The sequence below is a fragment of the Lepidochelys kempii genome, chromosome 11 (genome assembly GCF_965140285.1).
Source record: "Lepidochelys kempii isolate rLepKem1 chromosome 11, rLepKem1.hap1, whole genome shotgun sequence".
Classification (NCBI taxonomy): Eukaryota; Metazoa; Chordata; order Testudines; family Cheloniidae; genus Lepidochelys; species Lepidochelys kempii.
Genome location: NC_136390.1, coordinates 45,214,116 through 45,236,362, shown reverse-complemented (window position 1 = coordinate 45,236,362; position 22,247 = coordinate 45,214,116). Strand labels below are relative to the sequence as shown.

Genomic DNA, 22,247 nt, shown 5'->3' with positions numbered 1-22,247 from the left:
GTGAATAATTCATGTTAACACATTTAAAAGGTTTCATAACTAAAGGGTTGTTTTTTTCAGTAAAGAAAAGTATTTTCTTAGGAACATTCTGTTCTTCTAACTGACCAGTTAGAGATCACCCCTGTCTAGAATCCCTTAATCATTAATTACCTTCCACCAGTAAAAGTCTGGCTGGAAATTCATTCCTAATGCCAATCTTTAGTTAACCAGCACGCTCTCTAAGGGAGACAGGCTTCTGATTCTTTCCCTTCAGAATAGGGCAGTCATGAATATGGTTATTCTTCCAGCTCTTCCCAGTGCAGAAAAAGTGAGATTATAAATCAAATGTTAGGGCAAATTTCAGCCCTCTTGTATAACTTTGTAGCCACATTGACTGGTAGTCCACCTCTTGCCAGAGCTCTCCCTTCACACAGCCCCCAAGCTAAATGATCTAACAAATAATCTCCTTGATTCTTTGTGGGCCTCTTACTGTTTTTTATTGTGCAAGTTGGTTGAAAATAATGACTGGATCTTCCAGTGTATCTTCTTGTAAATCTGCCCGATCTATACCACAATACAGTGTCCTCTTAGTCAGTGCTTATTGGAGAATTCACCAAAGCTAGATAACTTCCCAAAACTTTCGTTGTTCAATACTTTTCTTGCAGAGCGTAAACTTCCACCTTCATTCACACGAACTTTGAGAGACATTCATGAAACTATTGGTTTACCAGTTACATTTGATTGTGGCATAACTGGCTCAGAACCTATTGAAGTATCCTGGTCTAAAGATGGCGTACCTATCCGAGATGGCTACAATGTGCAGACCTCCTTCTTAAATAATGTAGCAACTCTCCAGTTTTTGCAGACTGACAAGAGCCTTGCTGGGCAATACACTTGTACAGCTTCCAATGCTATTGGAACTGCTTCTTCCACTGCCAGGCTCGTGCTTACAGGTTGGTTGGTTATGAAATAATTTCCCTTTAACGTCACCAGGTCATTTTTTCATTTCCATCTCAACTTAAAACTATAGGTGCAACATTTATTTATTTAACAATATGCTTTAAACTAATGGAGCTCTTAAAAGCTATATGCGTTTTTCTGTTTCTTTCACTCTGTAGAAGGGAAGAATCCTCCATTGTTTGACATCCCAATTGTACCCGTGGATGCTTTTGCTGGGGATAGTGCTGACTTCGAATGCCACATATCTGGAACACAACCAATTAAGATCACTTGGGCGAAAAATAAACAAGAGATACGGACTGGAGGAAAATACCAGATCAGTTATGTAGAAAACATAGCCCATTTGACAATTCTGAGTGCTGACAATGCAGACTCTGGAATGTATACGTGCCATGCTAGCAATGAAGTTGGAAAGGACTCTTGTGCAGCTCAGCTTATTATTAAAGGTATTGCCTGATTCTGGTGTATGATGTGCACACTGAATTCCTTTATATCTGAAAGAAATAAGTCATCTTGTTGCTATATAAATTGGAGACCGTCTTTTTAATATATGGATTAGAAAATGTGTATTGAAATCTCTGTCAGGAAATATCTAAAGCTATTAGAAGGAATGTGAGGGGAGAATTAAGGAGTGAAGATAATGTTTTCTTCAATCTTCTTTTCTTTAAAACTTTACAGACTTTGTCATCTTAAATGGTTTACAGAAAATTCTAGTTTGTTTCTTGTTTATACATAAATTGTTCATTTGTTAAAGGCATTTTTCTTACAAGCAGTATAAGATAAGTGATATTTTAATTACTTTGTAACTAGTAAAACTCTACATCCATTTAAAGTGTCATGTTTTGCTGTTCTAAGAGTGCTACCCTCTGTGTACTTTTTGTAAAAAATAGAATCTTGTTTCAAGGTACGCAAACAGTTTTTTAACAACATATAGTCATATAAGGTATTTCTTGAAAAGTCTTCTACTGAATATTTGATCTTAAAATTTAATTTTACAATTTAAAGAGTATGTTCATTTCTTGCAGAACGAAAAACTCCACCTGGTTTTACAAAGAAACTATCTGAAATAGTAGAAGAAACAGAAGGGAACATCCTTAAACTTGAGGGCCGTGTTTCTGGTTCTCAGCCTCTGACCGTTGCTTGGTATAAAAACAATCAAGAGATCTATCAGAGTCCTAATTGCGAAATATCATTCCTAAACAACACCATACTTCTGCAAATTAAGAGAGCAGGGCAGGCAGATGCTGGCTTATATACCTGCAAAGTGTCCAATGAAGCAGGAAGTGTATTGTGTACGTCTTCCGTTGTTATTAAAGGTTAGCTAATTTAATGTTTTGCCTCACTGTGGTGTTAGTTTTCTTTATCAGCATGTTAGCTGGCAATATATGTCTTCCACAGCTAATCAAATAATTCATTCTAGGAGTCTTATGTTTAGGCCATGGGTAATTGTGTTGAAACAATATTAAATTCTGTACAGCCTACACGAGATAATGGCAGCTACTTCTCCTTTAGATACTCAGGCAGAACTCTCATGAGTTTCAGTGTGAGCTACTATTCCTCACACGTTCTTGTCAACTGCTGGTAATGGCCCACCTTGATTATCACTACAAAAGATTCCCCCGCCCCCCACCCGGCTCTCCTGCTGGTAGTAGCTCACCTTATCTGATCACTCTTGTTACAGTGTGTATGGTAACACCCATTGTTTCATGTTCTCTATGTATATAAAATCTCCCCACTGTATTTTCCACTACATGCATCCGATGAAGTGAGGTGTAGCTCAAGAAAGTTTATGCTCAATAAATTTCTTAGTCTCTAAGGTGCCACAAGTACTCCTTTTCTTTTTGCGGGTACAGAATAACACGGCTGCTACTCTGAAATGTGAGTTTTGTATCTCAGGACAGAATTGAGCCCAATAAGTCTATTGCTTTCAACTTAAAACTAATAATATAATACAAAATAGTGATGATTTCCTGCAGACATCTACATTTCCTTTAGAACAGTAGTACACAAAATTTGTTGCTATCAATACATATTAGTAGCAAATAATAACCCGAGGCTGTACATGCTATGGCAATTATATAAATTTGAGACCATACTCAGAATATTTGTTTACTAAAGTGTGACAGATTTTTCCAGGACAATGTCAGCATTTTTCAAAAATAGCTGAAAACATTTAGCTACTAATGCAAGAGTTTCTCTTTACTGTCCTTTGGGATCTTTTCTTGCTTATCTTGTATGCCTAATTCTGATTAATTAGATGTCTGTGGAAGTCCATATCCTTAATATGCATTCCTAGCATTTTACTGCTTAAAATGTATTTTTTTGAATAATTTATTTAGCTTTTAGCAAACCTAGTGCAAATACATTCCCTACTCCATTGCATGTGTTTCTCTGTGTTTGTGTTTCTTTTCTCTTTTCCACACTGTAATTTGATGTGTGTCCTATGTTAAAGTAATAGTAATGACTAGATTACTCATAAAAATGAGAATTAAAGTTTTTAACAATGAAAAAGTGTTCTGGCCAAATCTTTAGTGGTATAAATATATGATGTTCCATTATATTCATCAAATATTTACTCGTCTTTTCAAGTTGTGGCAGTTTTGCTATGCAAAGAGTGCAGCTTTTTCTTTTATTGTTAGAAGGATCAGAACAAATCTATCTATATCTAAATTTGTACAGTGAGAGAAGTTTGCTGTGGTAGTTTGGGATTGGGCAGTAATTGTTGTTGTAGTACAGAATCATAGCAATTTAGGGCTGGAAGGAACCTTGAGACGTCATCAATTCCAGCACCCTGTGCTGTGGCAGGAACAGGTAAATCTTGACCATCCGTGACCGGTACTTGTTCAGTCTGTTCTTAAAACTCTCCAGTGATGGAGATTCCACAACCTCCCTTGGAAGCCTAGTCCACAGCTTACCTACTTTTATAGCTACAAAGTTTCTCCTAATAGTTTCTCTACCCTAAATATTCATTGCTGCAACTTAAGCCCATTACTTCTTGTTCTACCCTCAGTGGACATGGAGAACAATTGATCACTGTCCTCTTTATAACAGCTCTGAGCATATTTGAAGACTACTATCAGGGTCTTCCTCAGTATTCTTTTTCAAGACTAAACTTGCCCATTTTTAAAAAAAATTTCCTCATAGGTCAGGTTTTCTAAACCTTTTATTATTTTTGTTGCTCTCATCCCACTCTCTCCAATTTGCCCACATCTTTCCTAAAGTCTGATGCCCAGAACTGGACACGCTACTCTAGCTGAGGCCTCACCAGTGTCCCATAGAATGGGACAATTAGGTCCCAGGTTTTACATAGGACACTCCTGTTAATAAACCCCAGAATATTAGTCTTTTTTGCAGCTGCACCAGATTGTTGACTCATATTTAATGTGTGATCCCCTATAATCCTCAGATCCCTTTTAGCAGTAGCATCATCTACTCAGTTAATTCCCATTTTGTAGTTGCATATTAGATTTTTCATTCTTAATTGAAGTGCTTTGCACTTGTCTTTATTGAATGTTATCTTGCTGAATTCAGACCATTCCTCCAAATTGTCAAGGTTGTTTTGAATTCTTATCCTGTCCTTCAAAGTGTTTGCAACTCCTCCCCAGGTGTCATCTGAAAATTTTATAAGCATATTCTCCACTCCTTTATCCAAGTCATAAATGAAAATATTTAATAGTACTGGGCCCAGGATTGACCCCTGCAGGCCCCACTAGATACGCCTTCCCCATTTGACAGTGAACCACTGCTTGAGTTTGGTCTTGAGTAAGGTGTGCTCCCACCTTATTGTAAGTGCATCTAGACCACATTTCCCTGGTTTGATTAGGAGAATATCATGTGTGACTGTATCAAAAGACTTATTAAAATCAAGATGTATCACATCTACTGCTTCTCCCCATCCACTAGCCCAGTAACTCTGTCAAAGAAGGAAATTAGGCTGGTATTGGCATGATTTGTTCTTAAAAAATCCATTCCTTATAACCCTATTATTTTCCAAGGGCTTACAAATTGATTGTTTAATAATTGTTCTATTATCTTTCCAGGTATCAAAGTTAGGCTGACAGGTCTATAATACCCCAGGTTCTCATTATTCCCTTTTTAAAGATAAGGAGTATGTTTGCCTTTCTCTAGTCTTCTAGGACCTCACAAATCCTCCAGGAGTTCTCAAAGACTCACACTTTCCTTTTTCTTTCTCTTGATCCTAAATTATTAATTATTCTCCTCTTATAGAACTGATATCTCTTCCTAGGTGTAACTCATTTTTTGACGTAGCCTTTCTGATTTTGTTCCTATATGTTTCTGCTATTCTTTTAGCAATTTGTCCAGGTTTCTACTTTTTGTATGATTCCTTTTTGATTTTCAGATCATTAAAGAGCTCTGAATGGAGCCATACTGGCCTCTTACTATTCTTCCTATATTTCCTTCGCATCAGGATAGTTTGAAGTTGTGCCTTCAATATTGTCTCCCTGAGAAACTGCCATTTCTCCTCAACTCTTTTTTCCCCTGGATATTCTTCCCATAAGACCATACCGACCAGTACTCTAAGTTTTTTGTTGAAGTCTGCTTTTATTGAAGTCTTAGCTCCTGTGCTTTAGTTATTTTAATATTCTTCAAGAACGAGTGCCAAATAATTACTGCATTGATAGAAGATGGAATACATAAAGCTCTTTTCTTGCATGCTTGTGAAAAAGTACTTTCTTCATACTATTTTATTTTCTAATACTATGCAGCATTAGTATTCTCTGAAACCAGACTTGTATGTATCAACACACATAGATTATCATTCTCTTATTTGTACATATGACTGACTTGTTAGAGTCAAGATTTCATTTATTTCTTGTGTTTCTCTCTCATGTTCATAACACACATTTCTTTCTTGAATATTTACTAAAATATTTTCCAATTCCAGAACCAAAAAAGCCACCAGTATTTGACCAACCTCTTAGACCTGTGACAATAGCGGAAGGAGATATTTTGCAGCTCAGCTGCCACGTCCAGGGATCACAGCCAATCAGGATTCAGTGGCTGAAGGCTGGGAGAGAAATAAAAGCTTCAGATAAATGCACCTTTAGCTTTGCTAATGGAACAGCTCTTTTGGAACTCACAGCAGTTACTAAAACTGATGCAGGCGAATATGTGTGCAAAGCTACAAATGTAGCTGGAAGTGACTCTTGCAAGTCAAAAGTGACAGTGAAAGGTATAGTAAAAGAGAAAAATCAGCTTGTGATGGCAATTTAAACCAAAACTACAATGATCACACCTTTGGTTTCTGTGAATTAAGTGGTTCATAATCAAATAGAAAATAACCAGTGTCTATGTTACTTCATAAAATATTACATAATCTGAAATACTGGCCTAATTGTATCATTATATTTAATGATAATTAATATAACACCATAAATATACAATGTATACATTAGGGGGCCTGTGTTAGAGGGCTTATTCCTTCATCCTCTCATTTCCCTGGTCCTTCTCGCATGAACAGAGAGCAACAATACCCGAAGTCCAAAGGTGCAAACAATTCTATGTTTATTGGGGTGAACTTCCAGCAAGCATGATTCCAGTTTCCTTCCTTAGTGTCCCCCTTCCCAGCTCTGACACCACAGAGCCTTACCTGTGTCCCTGTTCCCATTCTCCCCCCCCCCCGCTTAGCAAAACATGATTCCAATTTCCCCACTCCCACTGCCCTTTCCCATTCCCACCCTCCTTACTTCCTGATTGACTGCAGACTATATAGTAAAACTTGAGTTCTGTTTAGCTATACCTTAACCAATCACTTTCCTGAAATTTAACTAACCAATCCTAACATATTGTAACATGATTATTTAACCAATTATATCCCACCACCTTAATTAGTTTACACCCAGCAAAATTAATTATACAGCAGACAGAAACAATCACAGAACCAGACAGAGACCATGCAAATAAACAATAGCAAAGGGGGAACTATAATGACAAAACAATACAGAAGTGAGGATTTCACAACTACATCTATAAAGACATATGGGTTTCCCTGCTGTGTCTATTGATAAGTGAGTTCTTAGCGAACAGAAAACTATCAAACTAAACATCCTCTAGGCTCTTCCCTTTCTCTGGAGGTGATAGATCAGATCACCTTTCTAACAGCCCCAGATGGCCTTATTTCAATGTGACTACTTTGGAATGTGAGGATGTGACCATACGGTTCCCAGCTTATGGCTGCCTCTGCTGCTTAGCCAGAGATCTTAGCCTAAGAACAGGGCCTCAGACTGTCACAGTAAGAAAAGGCCTTATACAGTCAGACAGTGATTTTGATTCTTTCTTTTATACCTCTATAACTAAGTGATAAGAATACACCTAAATTCTTAGAGTATAGGCCTTTACAGACAGGCCCGAATATCTATATCCTAACAGCCTGTGTCAAATGAACCCCACCCTGAGGGTTTAGAATTTAACCTTGCAGACAAAACAAAGCCTTTGAGGCAAGACCAAGCTGACAGAGTAGGCTCCAGTCTCCAGAGCATGCATGCTCCATGGGGAAAATGGGGGTCTAGGCATGTCTTGTAGGACATTACTAAGGGAATTTGGTATATTGTCAGGGAGAGTGCTCCAGGTCTATGTGTCACCATAAGATACAGCAAAGTCTGGAGTGAGCCAGCCAGAAAGATGGTACAGTAAGGAAGAAGGCTGGGGAGCGCATTAAGAACAAATTATTTGCCCAGCTCAGAGGCAGCAGTGCAATTAGTTGGGCTGGGCTATCTCAGCTTCAACCCACACTGCCCTCTCACTCAATTGAAATTAATACAGTTTGGGGATGAGACACTCTCTCTCAAATATTTATACCCCATCACTATTGCATCTGAGCTCTTCACAGTAATTAACATATTAAGATAGCACCACCCCTGGAACAGAGGCAGCAGTGGGCCTAGAAGTCGCTCAGACACTTTAATCTTCTAGCTGTAGGCTGATGATAAAACTAAGACACCTTGTAGACCAGGCCTTGAAGAAATGAACACCAAAGAGAAGCCCCTTGTTACTGTCCTGTGTGGAAGCTGCTGGATAATAGCTGATGAGAACTTTTGAGAATCAGGCCACTTATTTATGTGTCCAGCTGTGGATTTAAGAGCCTAAATTAAAGTCATCCATTTTTGAAAATCTTAAAATCTGATTCTGATTATGTTTACTTCCATATAAATTTTACACAGTGTGACAGAGATAAGAATAAGCCTTACAGTGTCTGCTTCCATCTTAGGAAATCAGATGATAACTTATTGAAAGTCAACAGAAAGTACTTGGCATTTTTTCTTTCATACATGCACTGCATATGCTGCTTTAGTAAATGGATTCAGCTACAATAAAAAATATTCCCATTCAGGGGACTGAAAAATCTTAATTCCTTAAACCTATTTTCCAGAAAAACCAGCAGCTGCACCAGCAGCTAAGAAAGCACCAGTGGATGGAAAGCTGTACTTTATCTCAGAGCCTCAGAATCTCAAAGTTATGGAAAGTAAGCTTGTTCTTCTAAAAATATGTCATCTTCTCTATTTGTTGTATTAGTTGTATGACGATATCTCCTGCTGTCTTACACATGTGAAAGATGAGCTGCTTGATTTTGTATTTTTCTATAGAGAGTGTTGCAACGTTTCTTGCTAAAGTTGGAGGTGATCCAATCCCAAATGTTAAATGGACTAAGGGAAAGTGGAGACAACTCAACCAGGGAGGTCGTATTTTCATCCAGCAGAGAGGAGACGAAGCCAAACTAGAAATAAAGGATGCAACAAAAACTGATTCTGGAATGTACAGATGTGTAGCTTTTAATGAACATGGTGAAATTGAAAGCAGTGCCAACCTACAAGTTGAAGAACGAAGGCAAGAAGTAATTGAGGGAGATCTGAGAGCAAAACTGAAGAGGTAGGCATAAGAATCTTTTCTAGATCACTCTGTAGTCTCTGCAGTGGGGGATACTTTAATTATATCTCTGATCCAGATGTAATTATTAGTATTCATAATATATTCAACAGGTTGACACCAATTATGTATAGGCCTTAATCCCACCAAGACTTACTCTTATCAGTAGTCTTCCAGTTAGCTAAAAATCCCCTTGAGTCATGAGTAGCGAGCACTTATGTGCCTAATAGTTTGTCAGACAAAGCCCCTCCAGCGCTAACCTGAAGGCTCGCTCTATACCAAACAATTTTAAGCAGACTTGGTTACCCAAAGGATTCTCCTAGAAAGAAGAAATATTGTGCATGTTTTCTAATTATTCTCCTTACTTAAATAGTACTCCAACCAAAAAGAAAGAAGAGGAGGAAGAGAAGCCTATTGATATCATGGAACTTCTCAAAAATGTTGATCCCAAAGAATATGAGAAGTATGCTCGCATGTATGGAATTACAGATTTCCGTGGCCTCCTGCAAGCCTTTGAGCTGCTAAAGCAAAGCCAAGAGGAAGAAAGTCATAGATTGGTAAGACCTAGTCAGACTGTGGCATTGGGAATGTTAAGAGTAACATGGTTTCTGGCAACAGGCTTGATATCCTAGCTGTGACATTGCTGTATGCATAAGAGATTCAGATTCCAATTCTATCTTGTCTCACTCTCCGAACTCCCAGCATGCTCAAGCACTGGGTGAGGCAGCGTTGCTACCAACATTGACCCTTCTGTCCAAGTAAGTCCTGTCCCCATCTCTTTGCCCAGAGGCTCTTGGTGACATGGAACCTGTAAGATGGGCTGGTGAGGAGGTTAAAGTGAGCTATGGGTTTGCAGAAGGTTCAGTTAGAGAGTCACACGACTCTCCAGATTTGTTATCAGGGAGGGAGGGACAGATATAAACACATGGATCCTAACTATTTCCCAATAGTGTTACTTCATGTTAAATCATGTCATGTCTTTCCACAGGAAATTGAGGTCACAGAGAGAGCTCGCAAAGAAGAACAGGAATTTGATGAACTTGTATCATTTATTCAACAAAGACTCACACAGACAGAGGTGACATGATGGCTTTGACTTGATAGTCAAGTATTTAATCACATAATAGGAAGTGTGATCTTGGAATGACGACTTAACCTTTTAAATTCATATTTTTCAGCCTATCACACTCATCAGGGATATTGAAAACCAGACCATTTTAGCAGATGAGGACGCTGTCTTTGAATGTGAAATTAAGATTAATTATCCAGAAATCAAACTCTCCTGGTACAAAGGAACTCAAAAATTGGATTCTAGTAACAAGTATGAAATAAAAATTAAAGGTGATCGGCACATACTCAGAATCAGGAACTGCCAACCTGCAGATCAGGGGAATTTCAGAGTTGTCTGTGGTCCACATATTGCAAGTGCCAAGCTAACTGTGATTGGTATGTGTACATTTAAAGTTTCTATTTGAAAGTAATTTACACTCTTAGTTTAATCTGATGCCTACTAAAATATATATTTTAACCTGCTAATAGACCCTGCAGTTGAACGGAATCTTCATGATTCTGCTTTCAAGGAAGGACGCACATGCACCCTGATTTGTCAGTTCTCTATCCCAAATGCCAAATCTCAGTGGTATAGAAATGGAAAAGCCATTAAGATAGGAGGGAGATACTCAATACAAGTCTCAGATTTCTTATCTTCTTTGTTTGCATTCACAACACAATTTTCTTTCTTGATTGTTTTCTAAAATACTCTCTTTTTCAAGCTATGTTTTCATTTTTGTCATGCTGCTACCACATACATCACTGGCTACTGTAAATTCACATTTTGTAGATATTTCTACCACTCGCCACACCCCAAAGTCTGTGCTTTTGATTAGATAGTTCATTCATTTAAGCATTTTAATGGATCAGTGCAATTTTATGTATCATGTTTATCCTTTTCTTTGGTTTTATAGAACCACCAAGCATTATAACAAAGCTAGACTCCTCTAGAGTTGTGAAACAGCATGATTCCTCTAGATATGAATGCAAAATAGGCGGCTCTCCAGAAATCAAAGTCACCTGGTACAAAGATGAAACTGAAATCCATGATGGTGAAAAATACAGAATGTCCTTCATTGATTCCGTGGCAGTCATTGAAATGCACAATCTCCATGTAGAAGACAGTGGTGACTACATTTGTGAAGCTCGCAATGCAGCGGGTAGTGCAAGCACCAGTACCTCATTAAAAGTGAAAGGTCAGAACCTCTTTCTGTCTATGATTTCTCCACTTTACTTGCGGTTACAGAGTAAAAGTATTATCTTTAGTCAGATAGGTGAATACAAACATCTCGGAATGCAGGAAACATATCTTAGCAGTGTGCTATGACATGAAAGCCATCTCTTATTGTGACTCATATCTTTACTCTTCCATTATCAGTCCAACATAGTGATACAATTTACTGTTTAAATGTTCTTTTCTCTATTATGTCCTGAACTGAATTAACAGAAACCCAAATTTCTGTTTTCATAGCACCCCCTGCTTTCAGCAAGAAACCCCATCCAGTTGAGACTTTGAAAGGTTCAGATGTCCATCTTGAGTGTGAACTTCGGGGCACTCCTCCGTTCCAGATTTCCTGGTATAAGGACAAAAGAGAAATTAAAAGTAGCAAGAAGTACAAAATCATGTCTGAGAACTACCTTGCTAGTATTCACATCCTTAGCGTGGATGCCACAGATGTAGGCGAATATCAGTGTAAGGCTGAAAATGATGTGGGAAGTGACACTTGCATTGGCTTTATAACTCTAAAAGGTTGGTATAATGATTTACACATCAGTTATATTCCTAGCATCCTCTCATTCTCCGCACTCTCCTTGTGGTTTTAACATGACGTATCTTCTCTTCACCAGCACCACCCATTTTTGTGAAGAAGCTCAGTGATTTCACTGCTGTAGTTGGAGACCCAGTTGAGCTGCAGGCCACATTAGAAGGATCCCAGCCCATTTCTGTTCTGTGGCTGAAAGACAAAGGGGAAATCATTAGAGAAAGCGAAAATCTTTGGATTTCCTATTCAGAAAACATTGCAACTCTACAGATTGGAAATGTGGAACCAGCCAGTGCTGGAATATACATCTGTCAGATCAAAAATGACGCTGGAGTTCAGGAGTGCTTTGCCACTCTATCAGTTCTAGGTTGGTAACAAGGAAACAAAACAATACAGAATGATATTTTAACCTCACTTAACAAACTGATTGCATCTCCTGTCCTGTCATCAAACATGGCTGTGATTTGCATCTCATTTCAGAACCTGCAATCATTGTAGAGAAGCCCGGTGCAATGAAAGTCACCTCTGGAGACTCTTGTACTCTAGAATGCACAGTGGACGGCACACCGGAGCTTACTACTAGGTGGTTTAAGAATGGGAAAGAGCTGTCTACTAATCAGAAATACAAAATTAGCTTCTTCAACAAAGTGTCTGGGCTTAAGATCCTCAATGCAAGAGTAGAAGACAGTGGGGAGTATACTTTTGAGGTGAAAAACAGTGTTGGTCAAAGCAGGTGCACAGCTTCAGTGCGTGTTTCAGGTTAGTTGATTAAATTTGTGAATTATCTTCGATTCTTACAATTTCTTTAAAACGTATTACACAGCACGCTGCCTCCTTCAGTGTCATGTCATGCTGCTGCCACTCTGGGAAGACTCACTGCTAATATGACCTTAGGCACCCTATGTGGGCCCGCTAATGTTGTGGAGATCATGGAGGCAGGGAGTCGGTTGAACCATTTTTCACCCGTCACGAAGAGGAGGCTGTGGCTTGGGCTCAGTCTCATCAACTGAGTCTGCCTGTCCCAGATGGTGCGGTACTGTTCTTCTCCTTATGAGGAAGTATTGAAAAAATTAAAAGGAGAGAGGTGACCCTCAAAAGGGGTAAGCAACAGCTTTAGAGAGTATCCTCCAACCCGTTCTTATCTTCTCTCAATACCTCAGGTCTTGGGGGGAGGGGGGAGCGGGGTGTGGACTATACGCTTCTTAGTATTCGCTGACACCAATTCAGATGTGTGAAAGGAAACTGTGGTGTTTCTGCTAGATGCCTGGAAACCATCTTCTTTTTAAGTTATAATGCTGTAATATTTATAGCTGTGTTTTATCCTATACAGATCGCATTATACCGCCTTCTTTCACAAGAAAACTGAAAGAAGTTAATGGTCTCTCTGGTTCTTCTGTTGTGCTGGATTGCAAAGTGTCTGGGTCACCACCCATTTCTGTTTCCTGGTTCCATGACGGACATGAGATTGCTAGTGGAGACAAGTATCAGACGACCCTTACAGACAATGCTTGCTCTTTGAAAGTGAACACATTAGAGGAATCCGATATGGGAACTTATTCATGCACAGCTACTAATATAGCTGGATCTGATGAATGCAGTGCATATTTGACTGTTAGAGGTTAGTATCCAGGACAAGATGGAGGTTTAAGATATAAAATACTTTCTTTGCTGGCAATTTACGTTTTTGGCTCTGTCACATGATTCTAACCACCGATATTTTGTACAGGAATATTTTACGCTTCATCAAAGTGCACTTCTCTTTTATGTTTCTCTTTAGAACCTCCTTCTTTCGTGAAGAAACCTGATCCCCTGCAAGTTTTATCTGGAGCAAATATAACTTTTACCAGTATCCTAAAAGGCACCCCTCCACTAGAGGTTAAATGGTTCAAAGGTAGCATTGAGCTAGTACCAGGACATAGATGCAACATCTCCTTGGAAAATTTGGTTGCAGAACTGGAGCTGTTTGATGTACAGCCACTCCAAAGTGGAGACTACACCTGTCTGGTTACTAACGAGGCTGGCAAAATTTCTTGCACAACACAGCTCTTTGTAAAAGGTTTGTCAGGCTGGAAATTTCACACATTCCTCTAAAAAAATCTCTTGGTGTCATCTTTTAACATTTATCTTCATATCATTCACTATAGAACCAGCCAAATTTGTGAAAAAAATGAATAATCTCAATGTGGAGAAAGGAAAACCATTAATTCTGGAATGCACATACTCTGGTACCCCTCCGATTGCAGTCTTATGGAAGAAAAATGGATACAAAGTAGTTCATTCTGCAAAATGCAGCATCACCACCACAGAAACATCTGCCATTCTGGAAGTTCCCAATAGTAAAATAGAAGATCAGGGGCAGTACACTTGCCACATTGAGAATGATTCTGGGCAAGATAATTGTCATGCTGCAGTCTCAGTATTAGGTGTGTCCTCATTCCACAAAGAATCTTTTTTATACTAATGGTCATTGTGGTATTTAAATTTTGTTACTAATGATGTGTCTTTGTTCTTTAGAACAACCTTATTTTGTTACACGCTTGGAACCTGTTCAGGTGACAGTTGGGGATTCTGCATCATTACAATGCCAAGTTGCTGGCACACCAGAAATTATTGTATCATGGTACAAAGGCGATACAAAACTAAGAGCAACTCCTACCTCTAAAATGTACTTTAAGAACAACGTTGCCACTTTGGTTTTCAGCCAGGTGGATAGTGGTGATAGCGGGAAGTATACCTGCAAAGCAGAAAATAGTGTTGGAGAGGCTTCTTCATCAGCTTTGCTTTCTGTTCAAGGTGAATATTTCATGTTATCAAGTATAAAAGTTTACTTTCTTTGGGTGTGGTATTTCAGGAAAGAAAAGTCTTTTTTCAGAAACACCCAGTGCCTTTACACGGCCAGTTAGAAACTACCCATGTCAAGAGGCCCTGCAGCATTTATTAGCTTTCAGTAGCAAAGGACTGGCTGGGAAGAAATTCCCATGAAATTATCCTGAGCTCTCTCTAAGACATAGAGGCGTCTGTGTCTTCCCTTTCAGTTTAGGGCATGTCCCGAGTTATTCTTCTAGCTCTTTACAATGTAGAAAATGTGAGACCATTGTTCAAACATTAAGCCTAAGTTCTGCCTTCATTTACAACTTCGGAACATGGACTTCAATGAGACAGGAAGGGTGCAAGTGGTTGTACTCTTACTATCATCCCTGGGCAGAATCCTCTCTTCACACCAATCCCCAAACTAAATGGTCTAGCATATAATCTCTTTGATCTTTTGTGGGCCTCTTACTGTTTTATATTAGGCAAGTTGGTTAAAAACAATAACTGGATGGTCCAGTGTCGTCTTGCAAATCTACCCAAACTAAATCACAATAGAGTATCTTCTTAGGCAGTGCTTACTGGAGTGTTCACCAAAGCTAGATAACTTCCCAAAGCTTTCATTGTGTAATACTTCTTTCCTTGCAGAGCGTAAATTTCCTCCTTCGTTTACTCGAACATTGAGAGACATTCATGAAACTATTGGCTTACCGGTTACATTTGATTGCGGCATAACTGGCTCAGAACCTATTGAAGTATCCTGGTCTAAAGATGGTGTACATATCCGAGATGGCTACAATGTGCAAACCTCCTTCTTAAATAATGTAGCAACTCTCCAGTTTTTGCAGACTGACAAGAGCCTTGCCGGGCAATACACTTGTACAGCTTCCAATGCTATTGGAACTGTTTCTTCCAGTGCCAGGCTCGTGCTTACAGGTTGGTTGGTTATGAAATAATTTCCCTTTAATGTCACCAGGTCATTTAAAATTTCCATCTTAACTTGAAACAATAAGTGCAACATTTGTTTAACAATATGGTTTAAACTAATTGAGCTTTTAAAAGCTATACATGTTTTTGTGTTTCTTTCATCCTTAGAGGGGAAGAATCCTCCATTGTTTGACATCCCAATTGCACCAGTGGATGCTTTTGCTGGGGAAAGTGTTGACTTTGAGTGCCACGTATCAGGAACACAACCAATTAAGGTCACTTGGGCAAAAAATAACCAAGAGATACGGACCGGACGAAAGTACCAGATTAGTTATGTAGACAACATAGCTTATTTGACAGTTCTGAACATTGACAGTGCAGATTCTGGAACCTATACATGCCATGCTAGCAATGAAGTTGGAAAGGACTCTTGCGCAGCTCAACTTAGTATTAAAGGTATTGCCTGATCCATGTGTATGAATTCCTTTATATCTAAAATAAATAAGTCATCTTGTTGCTAGATAAGTTTGAGACCATCTTTTCAATATATGGATTAGAAAATGTATATTGAAGTATCTATTTGGAGGAATTGAAAGGTCTTTGAAAGAAAGTGTGGGGAGAATTGTGGAGAGGAGATAATGTTTTCTTTAGTCTACTTTTCTTTGAAAGTTTACAGACCTTTTCATTTTAAATGGTTTGTACAAAATCTGCTTTGCTCCTTGTAACTTATATATAGGGTCCTGATTTTGTTTAAAAAAGGCATTTTTCTTAAAAGCAGTACAAGTATATTTTTTATAACTTTTTAAATAGTAAAACTCTACATCCATTTACACAGTGTGGTATTTTCCTGTTCCAAGAATGGTGTTCTCTGCATATTTTTTGTTTAAAAAAAAAGCACTGTTTGTGTATGCAAACTGGTTTTTTTTTTAACAACATATAGCAATTAAAGGTATTTCTTGAAAAGTCTTCTACTGAATATTTGATCTTAAAATTTATTTTTTTTAATTTAAGGAGTATGTTCATTTCTTGCAGAACGAAAAATTCCACCTAGTTTTACAAAGAAGCTATCTGAAATAGTAGAAGAAACAGAAGGGAACATCCTTAAACTTGAGGGCCGTGTTTCTGGTTCTCAGCCTCTGACCGTTGCTTGGTATAAAAACAATCAAGAGATCTATCAGAGTCCTAATTGTGAAATATCATTCCTAAACAACACCATACTTCTGCAAATTAAGAGCACACGGCAGGCAGATGCTGGCTTATATACCTGCAAAGTGTCCAATGAAGCAGGAAGTGTATTGTGTACATCTTCCGTTGTTATTAAAGGTTAGTTAATTTCATATTTTGCCTCACTGTGGTGTTAATTTTCTTTATCAACATGTTAGCTGTCAAAATATGCCTTCTGTAGCTAATCAGATAATTCTCTCTAGGAGTCTTATCTTTAGGCCATATATAATTGTGTTTGAACAATATTAATTCAGTACAGTTTACACAATGATATAATGGCCCCAATTCCTGCTTTAGATACACAAGCACAACTCTGAGCTCTGTATTTCAGGATAGAATTTGGGCACAGTGTTTCTATTCCTTTCACCTTAGAATACAGCACAAATAGTATACAACAAAATAGTGACTGCTTTCCTGTAGCTTTCTATATTTTATTTAGAGAATGGTATTACACAAACCTTGCTGCTATCAATACATATTTGTTGCAAATAATAACCCAACACTGTGCATGCTATGAATGGTTAGAGGTTTGCAATATGCCATTTTTTACCTTTTTTTAACATAATTTTTTTTACGTTTTTACATAATTCCTGGTAATTAAACAAATTCCAGACCACACCTGGAATATTTGTTCACTAAAGTGTGACAGATTTTTTTTGGGGACAATGTCAACACTTCTCAAAAATAGCTGAAAATATTTAGTTATTAATGCAAGAGCCAGAACCTTTTGGGGGTTTTTTGTTGTTTTTTACTTTTTGCATACTGTCCTTTGGGACCTATTTTGCATACATAATCCTGATTTATCATATATCTTTGGAAGTCCATACCCTTAATATGCATTCTGAGCATAGTACATAATGTGTTTAGAAAGCATGTTGTGAATTATTTATCTAGCTCTTAACAAGTGTCGTGCAAACACACTGTCTACTCCATTGTATGTCTTTTTCTTGTACTTTTGTTTTTTTCCTCTTTTCCCTCATGCAATATGATGTGTGTCATACTTTAAATAGTAATATCTAGATTACTCATAAAAATGAGCCTATGCTGACACTTCATTTGAATCTCCATTGGGGTTTTGCAGGGAGCTGCATGGAATGAGCAAAGTAAAATGTGCATGAGATGGTTTTGTTTTGGCCCATATTTACACCTGTGCAACTCTCACTAAAACTAACTATTTTGTTCATGCCTACCTGAGGGCAGAGTTGTGACACACATGCTCTGCAAATGCATGATTGCCTACCCCTAAGCAAAGAAATATTTTAGTGGGTCCAACACCCTGACTTGGTTTTCAAAGGTGCTGAGAACCTGCATTGCCTGGTGATTTCATATGGAATCGTGTGTGCTCAGCTCCTCCACACATCAGGAGCCATAGGGATAAACCTTCTGTCCCTGACAAATAGGACAACCAAACTGAGGAGTAGCCAAGTTACATGTGGCTGATCTCTAGTTGGGGCCAAAAATACCTCAGGCCATTTTATCTTCCTGTATTTGCAATCCTGATTTTCCAAACTCATCTGTTAATGTATAAGATCAGGATGGATTGATCTTCTACTCTTCCCATTATTTTGCCTTTTATATTATGTCAAACAATATTGTGAGATATTATGTGATGTCACCCAAGACATACATTTAACAGACAGTAGAAATTTAAAACCTGTAATACTGGTTTCTTTTTGCCTACATTAATGTCAATAAATTTGCTCTCGTATCTTTTCCACCAAATGCATCGTCACTGGTCCACACTCTTGCTGTTGAGGGCATCCAGGATGGGATTGAGTTAAACCACAAAAGCAAGTAATTAATTTGACTTTCTAGGTTAAAGTCAGATTAATGTTGCTTTAAGATTTATGACGATGATGAGGTAACTAGTTATATCTGGTGTGAACTATGAATTCAGATTGTAAAAACAGATCAGCCTGAACATTTAGTGATATAAAAATGTGAGGTCCCGTAATATCCGTCAAATCTCTACTCATTTTCTTTTCATGTTATGGCAGTTTTGCTATGCAAGATGTGCAGCTTTTCCTTCATTGTTGGAAGGTTCAGAACAAATGAATCTATATCTAAATTTGTACAGCCAGGGCAGTTTGCTGTGGTAAAATGAGTTGAGCAATCATTACTTTTGTAGTATATTGCATTGTTTGGTCTTATAAAAAGTGCTTAAGCAATATTTGAAGAATAGCAGTGGTGCTTTAGTTGCTTTAGTATCCTTTAAAGAAGGAGTACAAATTTAAACTACTGCTTTGAAAGAAGATGGAATACAGAAAAACCCTCTTCTTGCATGCTTGTGAAAAAGTACATTTTCCATACTATTTTTTCTAATACTATGTAGTATTAGTATTCTCAGAAACCAGACTTGTATGTATCAACACACATAGATTATCATTCTCTTACTTGTACATATAACTGACTTGTTAAAGTCAAAATTTCATTTATTTCTTGTGTTTCTCTCTCATGTTCATAACACACATTTCTTTCTTGAATATTTACTAAAATATTTTCCAATTCCAGAACCAAAAAAGCCACCAGTGTTTGACCAACCTCTTAGACCTGTGACAATAGCGGAAGGAGATATTTTGCAGCTCAGCTGCCACGTCCAGGGATCACAGCCAATCAGGATTCAGTGGCTGAAGGCTGGGAGAGAAATAAAAGCTTCAGATAAATGCACCTTTAGCTTTGCTAATGGAACAGCTCTTTTGGAACTCACAGCAGTTACTAAAACTGATGCAGGCGAATATGTGTGCAAAGCTACAAATGTAGCTGGAAGTGACTCTTGCAAGTCAAAAGTGACAGTGAAAGGTATAGTAAAAGAGAAAAATCAGCTTGTGATGGCAATTTAAACCAAAACTACAATGATCACACCTTTGTTTTCTGTGAATTAAGTGGTTCATAATCAAATAGAAAATAACCAGTGTCTTTGTTACTTCATAAAATATTACATAATCTGAAATACTGGCCTAATTGTAGCATTATATTTAATGATAATTAATATAACACCACAAATATACAATGTATACATTAGGGGGCCTGTGTCAAATGAACAGTAGATCCCCACCCTGAGGATTTAGAATTTAACCTTTGTGACAAAGTTCCTCTTCTACCTTGGGGGGGTCTTGCGCTTATTGGCGGATTTGCTCACCTCAGAGATTCACAGCAGCCCTCAGTTTGGCCGTTTTTGTGAACCCACAGTCCAGGTCAAATCCTCCTGTGTCTGATCAGTAGTTGGGAGGTTTGGGGGGAACCTGGGCCCGCCCTCTACTCTGGGTTCCAGCCCAGGGCCCTGTGGAATGCAGCTGTCTAGAGTGCCTCCTGGAACAGCTCTGCGACAGCTACAACTCCCTGGGCTACTTCCCCACGGCCTCCTCCCAACACCTTCTTTATCCTCACCATAGGACCTTCCTTCTGGTGTCTGATAATGCTTGTACTCCTCAGTTCTCCAGCAGTACGCCTTCTCACTCTCAGCTCCTAGTGCCTCTTGCTCCCAGAGCATGCGCACCACAAACTGAAGTGAGCTCCTTTTTAAACTCAGGTGCCCTGATTAGCCAGCCTTAATTGATTCTAGCAGCTTCTTGATTGGCTGCAGGTGTTCTAATCAGCCTGTCTGTCTTAATTGTTTCCAAAAAGTTCCTACTAGTTCTGGAACCTTCCCTGTTACCGTACCCAGGGATAAGGGACCTACTCAACCTGCGGCTGATATATCGGCCTTCTATCACTCTCTTATAGCCATCTGGCCCGACCCTGTCACACCTTGCAGACAAAACACAGCCTTTGAGGCAAGACCAAGCTGAAAGAGTGGGCCACAGTCCCTAGACCATGCATGCTCCATGAGGAAGATGGGGGTTTAGGTATGTCTTGTAGGACATTACTAAGGGAATTTGGTATATTGTCAGGGAGAGTGCTCCAGGTCTATGTGTCACCATAAGATACAGCAAAGTCTGGAGTGAGCCAGCCAGAAAGATGGTACAGTAAGGAAGAAGGCTGGGGAGCGCATTAAGAACAAATTATTTGCCCAGCTCAGAGGCAGCAGTGCAATTAGTTGGGCTGGGCTATCTCAGCTTCAACCCACACTGCCCCCTCACTCAATTGAAATTAATACAGTTTGGGGATGAGACTCTCTCTCTCAAATATTTATACCCCCATCACTATTGCATCTGAGCTCTTCACACTAATTAACATATTAAGGTAGCACCACTCCTGGAACAGAGGCAGCAGTGGGCCTAGAAGTCGCTCAGACACTTTAATCTTCTAGCTGTAGGCTGATGATAAAACTAAGACACCTTGTAGACCAGGCCTTGAAGAAATGAACACCAAAGAGAAGCCCCTTGTTACTGTCCTGTGTGGAAGCTGCTGGATAATAGCTGATGAGAACTTTTGAAAATCAGGCCACTTATTTATGTGTCCAGCTGTGGATTTAAGAGCCTAAATTAAAGTCATCCATTTTTGAAAATCTTAAAATCTGATTCTGATTATGTTTACTTCCATATAAATTTTACACGGTGTGACAGAGATAAGAATAAGCCTTACAGTGTCTGCTTCCATCTTAGGAAATCAGATGATAACTTATTGAAAGTCAACAGAAAGTACTTGGCATTTTTTCTTTCATACATGCACTGCATATGCTGCTTTAGTAAATGGATTCAGCTACAATAAAAAATATTCCCATTCAGGGGACTGAAAAATCTTAATTCCTTAAACCTATTTTCCAGAAAAACCAGCAGCTGCACCAGCAGCTAAGAAAGCACCAGTGGATGGAAAGCTGTACTTTATCTCAGAGCCTCAGAATCTCAAAGTTATGGAAAGTAAGCTTGTTCTTCTAAAAATATGTCATCTTCTCTATTTGTTGTATTAGTTGTATGACGATATCTCCTGCTGTCTTACACATGTGAAAGATGAGCTGCTTGATTTTGTATTTTTCTATAGAGAGTGTTGCAACATTTCTTGCTAAAGTTGGAGGTGATCCAGTCCCAAATGTTAAATGGACTAAGGGAAAGTGGAGACAACTCAACCAGGGAGGTCGTATTTTCATCCAGCAGAGAGGAGACGAAGCCAAACTAGAAATAAAGGATGCAACAAAAACTGATTCTGGAATGTACAGATGTGTAGCTTTTAATGAACATGGTGAAATTGAGACCAGCGTTGAACTTCAAGTTGAAGAACGAAGAAAGGAAGAAGTAATTGAAGGAGATCTGAGAGCAAAACTGAAGAGGTAGGCATAAGAACCTTTTCTCAATCACTCTGTAGTCTCTACAGTAGGGGATGCAATTGTATCTCTGATCTAGAGGCAATTAATTAATATTTACAACATATTGAACAGATTGACACCATTTATATATAGGTCTTGATCCTACCAAGACTTATTCATATCAGTAGTCTTTCAGTCACTAAGAATCCCTTTGAAGTCATGAGTAGCGAGCACTTATGTGCCTAATAGTTTGTCGGATAAAGCCCCTCCAGTGCTAACCTGAAGGCTCAAACGATTTTAAGCAGACTTGGTTACCCAAGGGATTCTCCAAGAAAGAAGAAATATTGTGCATGTTTTCTAATTATTCTCCTTACTTAAATAGTACTCCAACCAAAAAGAAAGAAGAGGAGGAAGAGAAGCCCATTAATATCATGGAACTTCTCAAAAATGTTGATCCCAAAGAATATGAG

General features: G+C 38.6%; 1 protein-coding gene across 1 annotated transcript in view; it reads left to right on the top strand.

The window, feature by feature from the left end:
* The window catches only part of TTN (titin), a 468,698-nt gene that overhangs the window by 266,303 nt on the left and 180,148 nt on the right, over window positions 1–22,247 (top strand). The window contains exons 125-129 of the mRNA XM_078847988.1: window positions 5,846–6,133; window positions 8,330–8,422; window positions 8,544–8,826; window positions 9,197–9,380; window positions 9,812–9,901. Coding sequence (XP_078704114.1) covers window positions 5,846–6,133; window positions 8,330–8,422; window positions 8,544–8,826; window positions 9,197–9,380; window positions 9,812–9,901 — 938 coding nt within the window. The remainder of the gene's footprint in view (window positions 1–5,845; window positions 6,134–8,329; window positions 8,423–8,543; window positions 8,827–9,196; window positions 9,381–9,811; window positions 9,902–22,247) is intronic.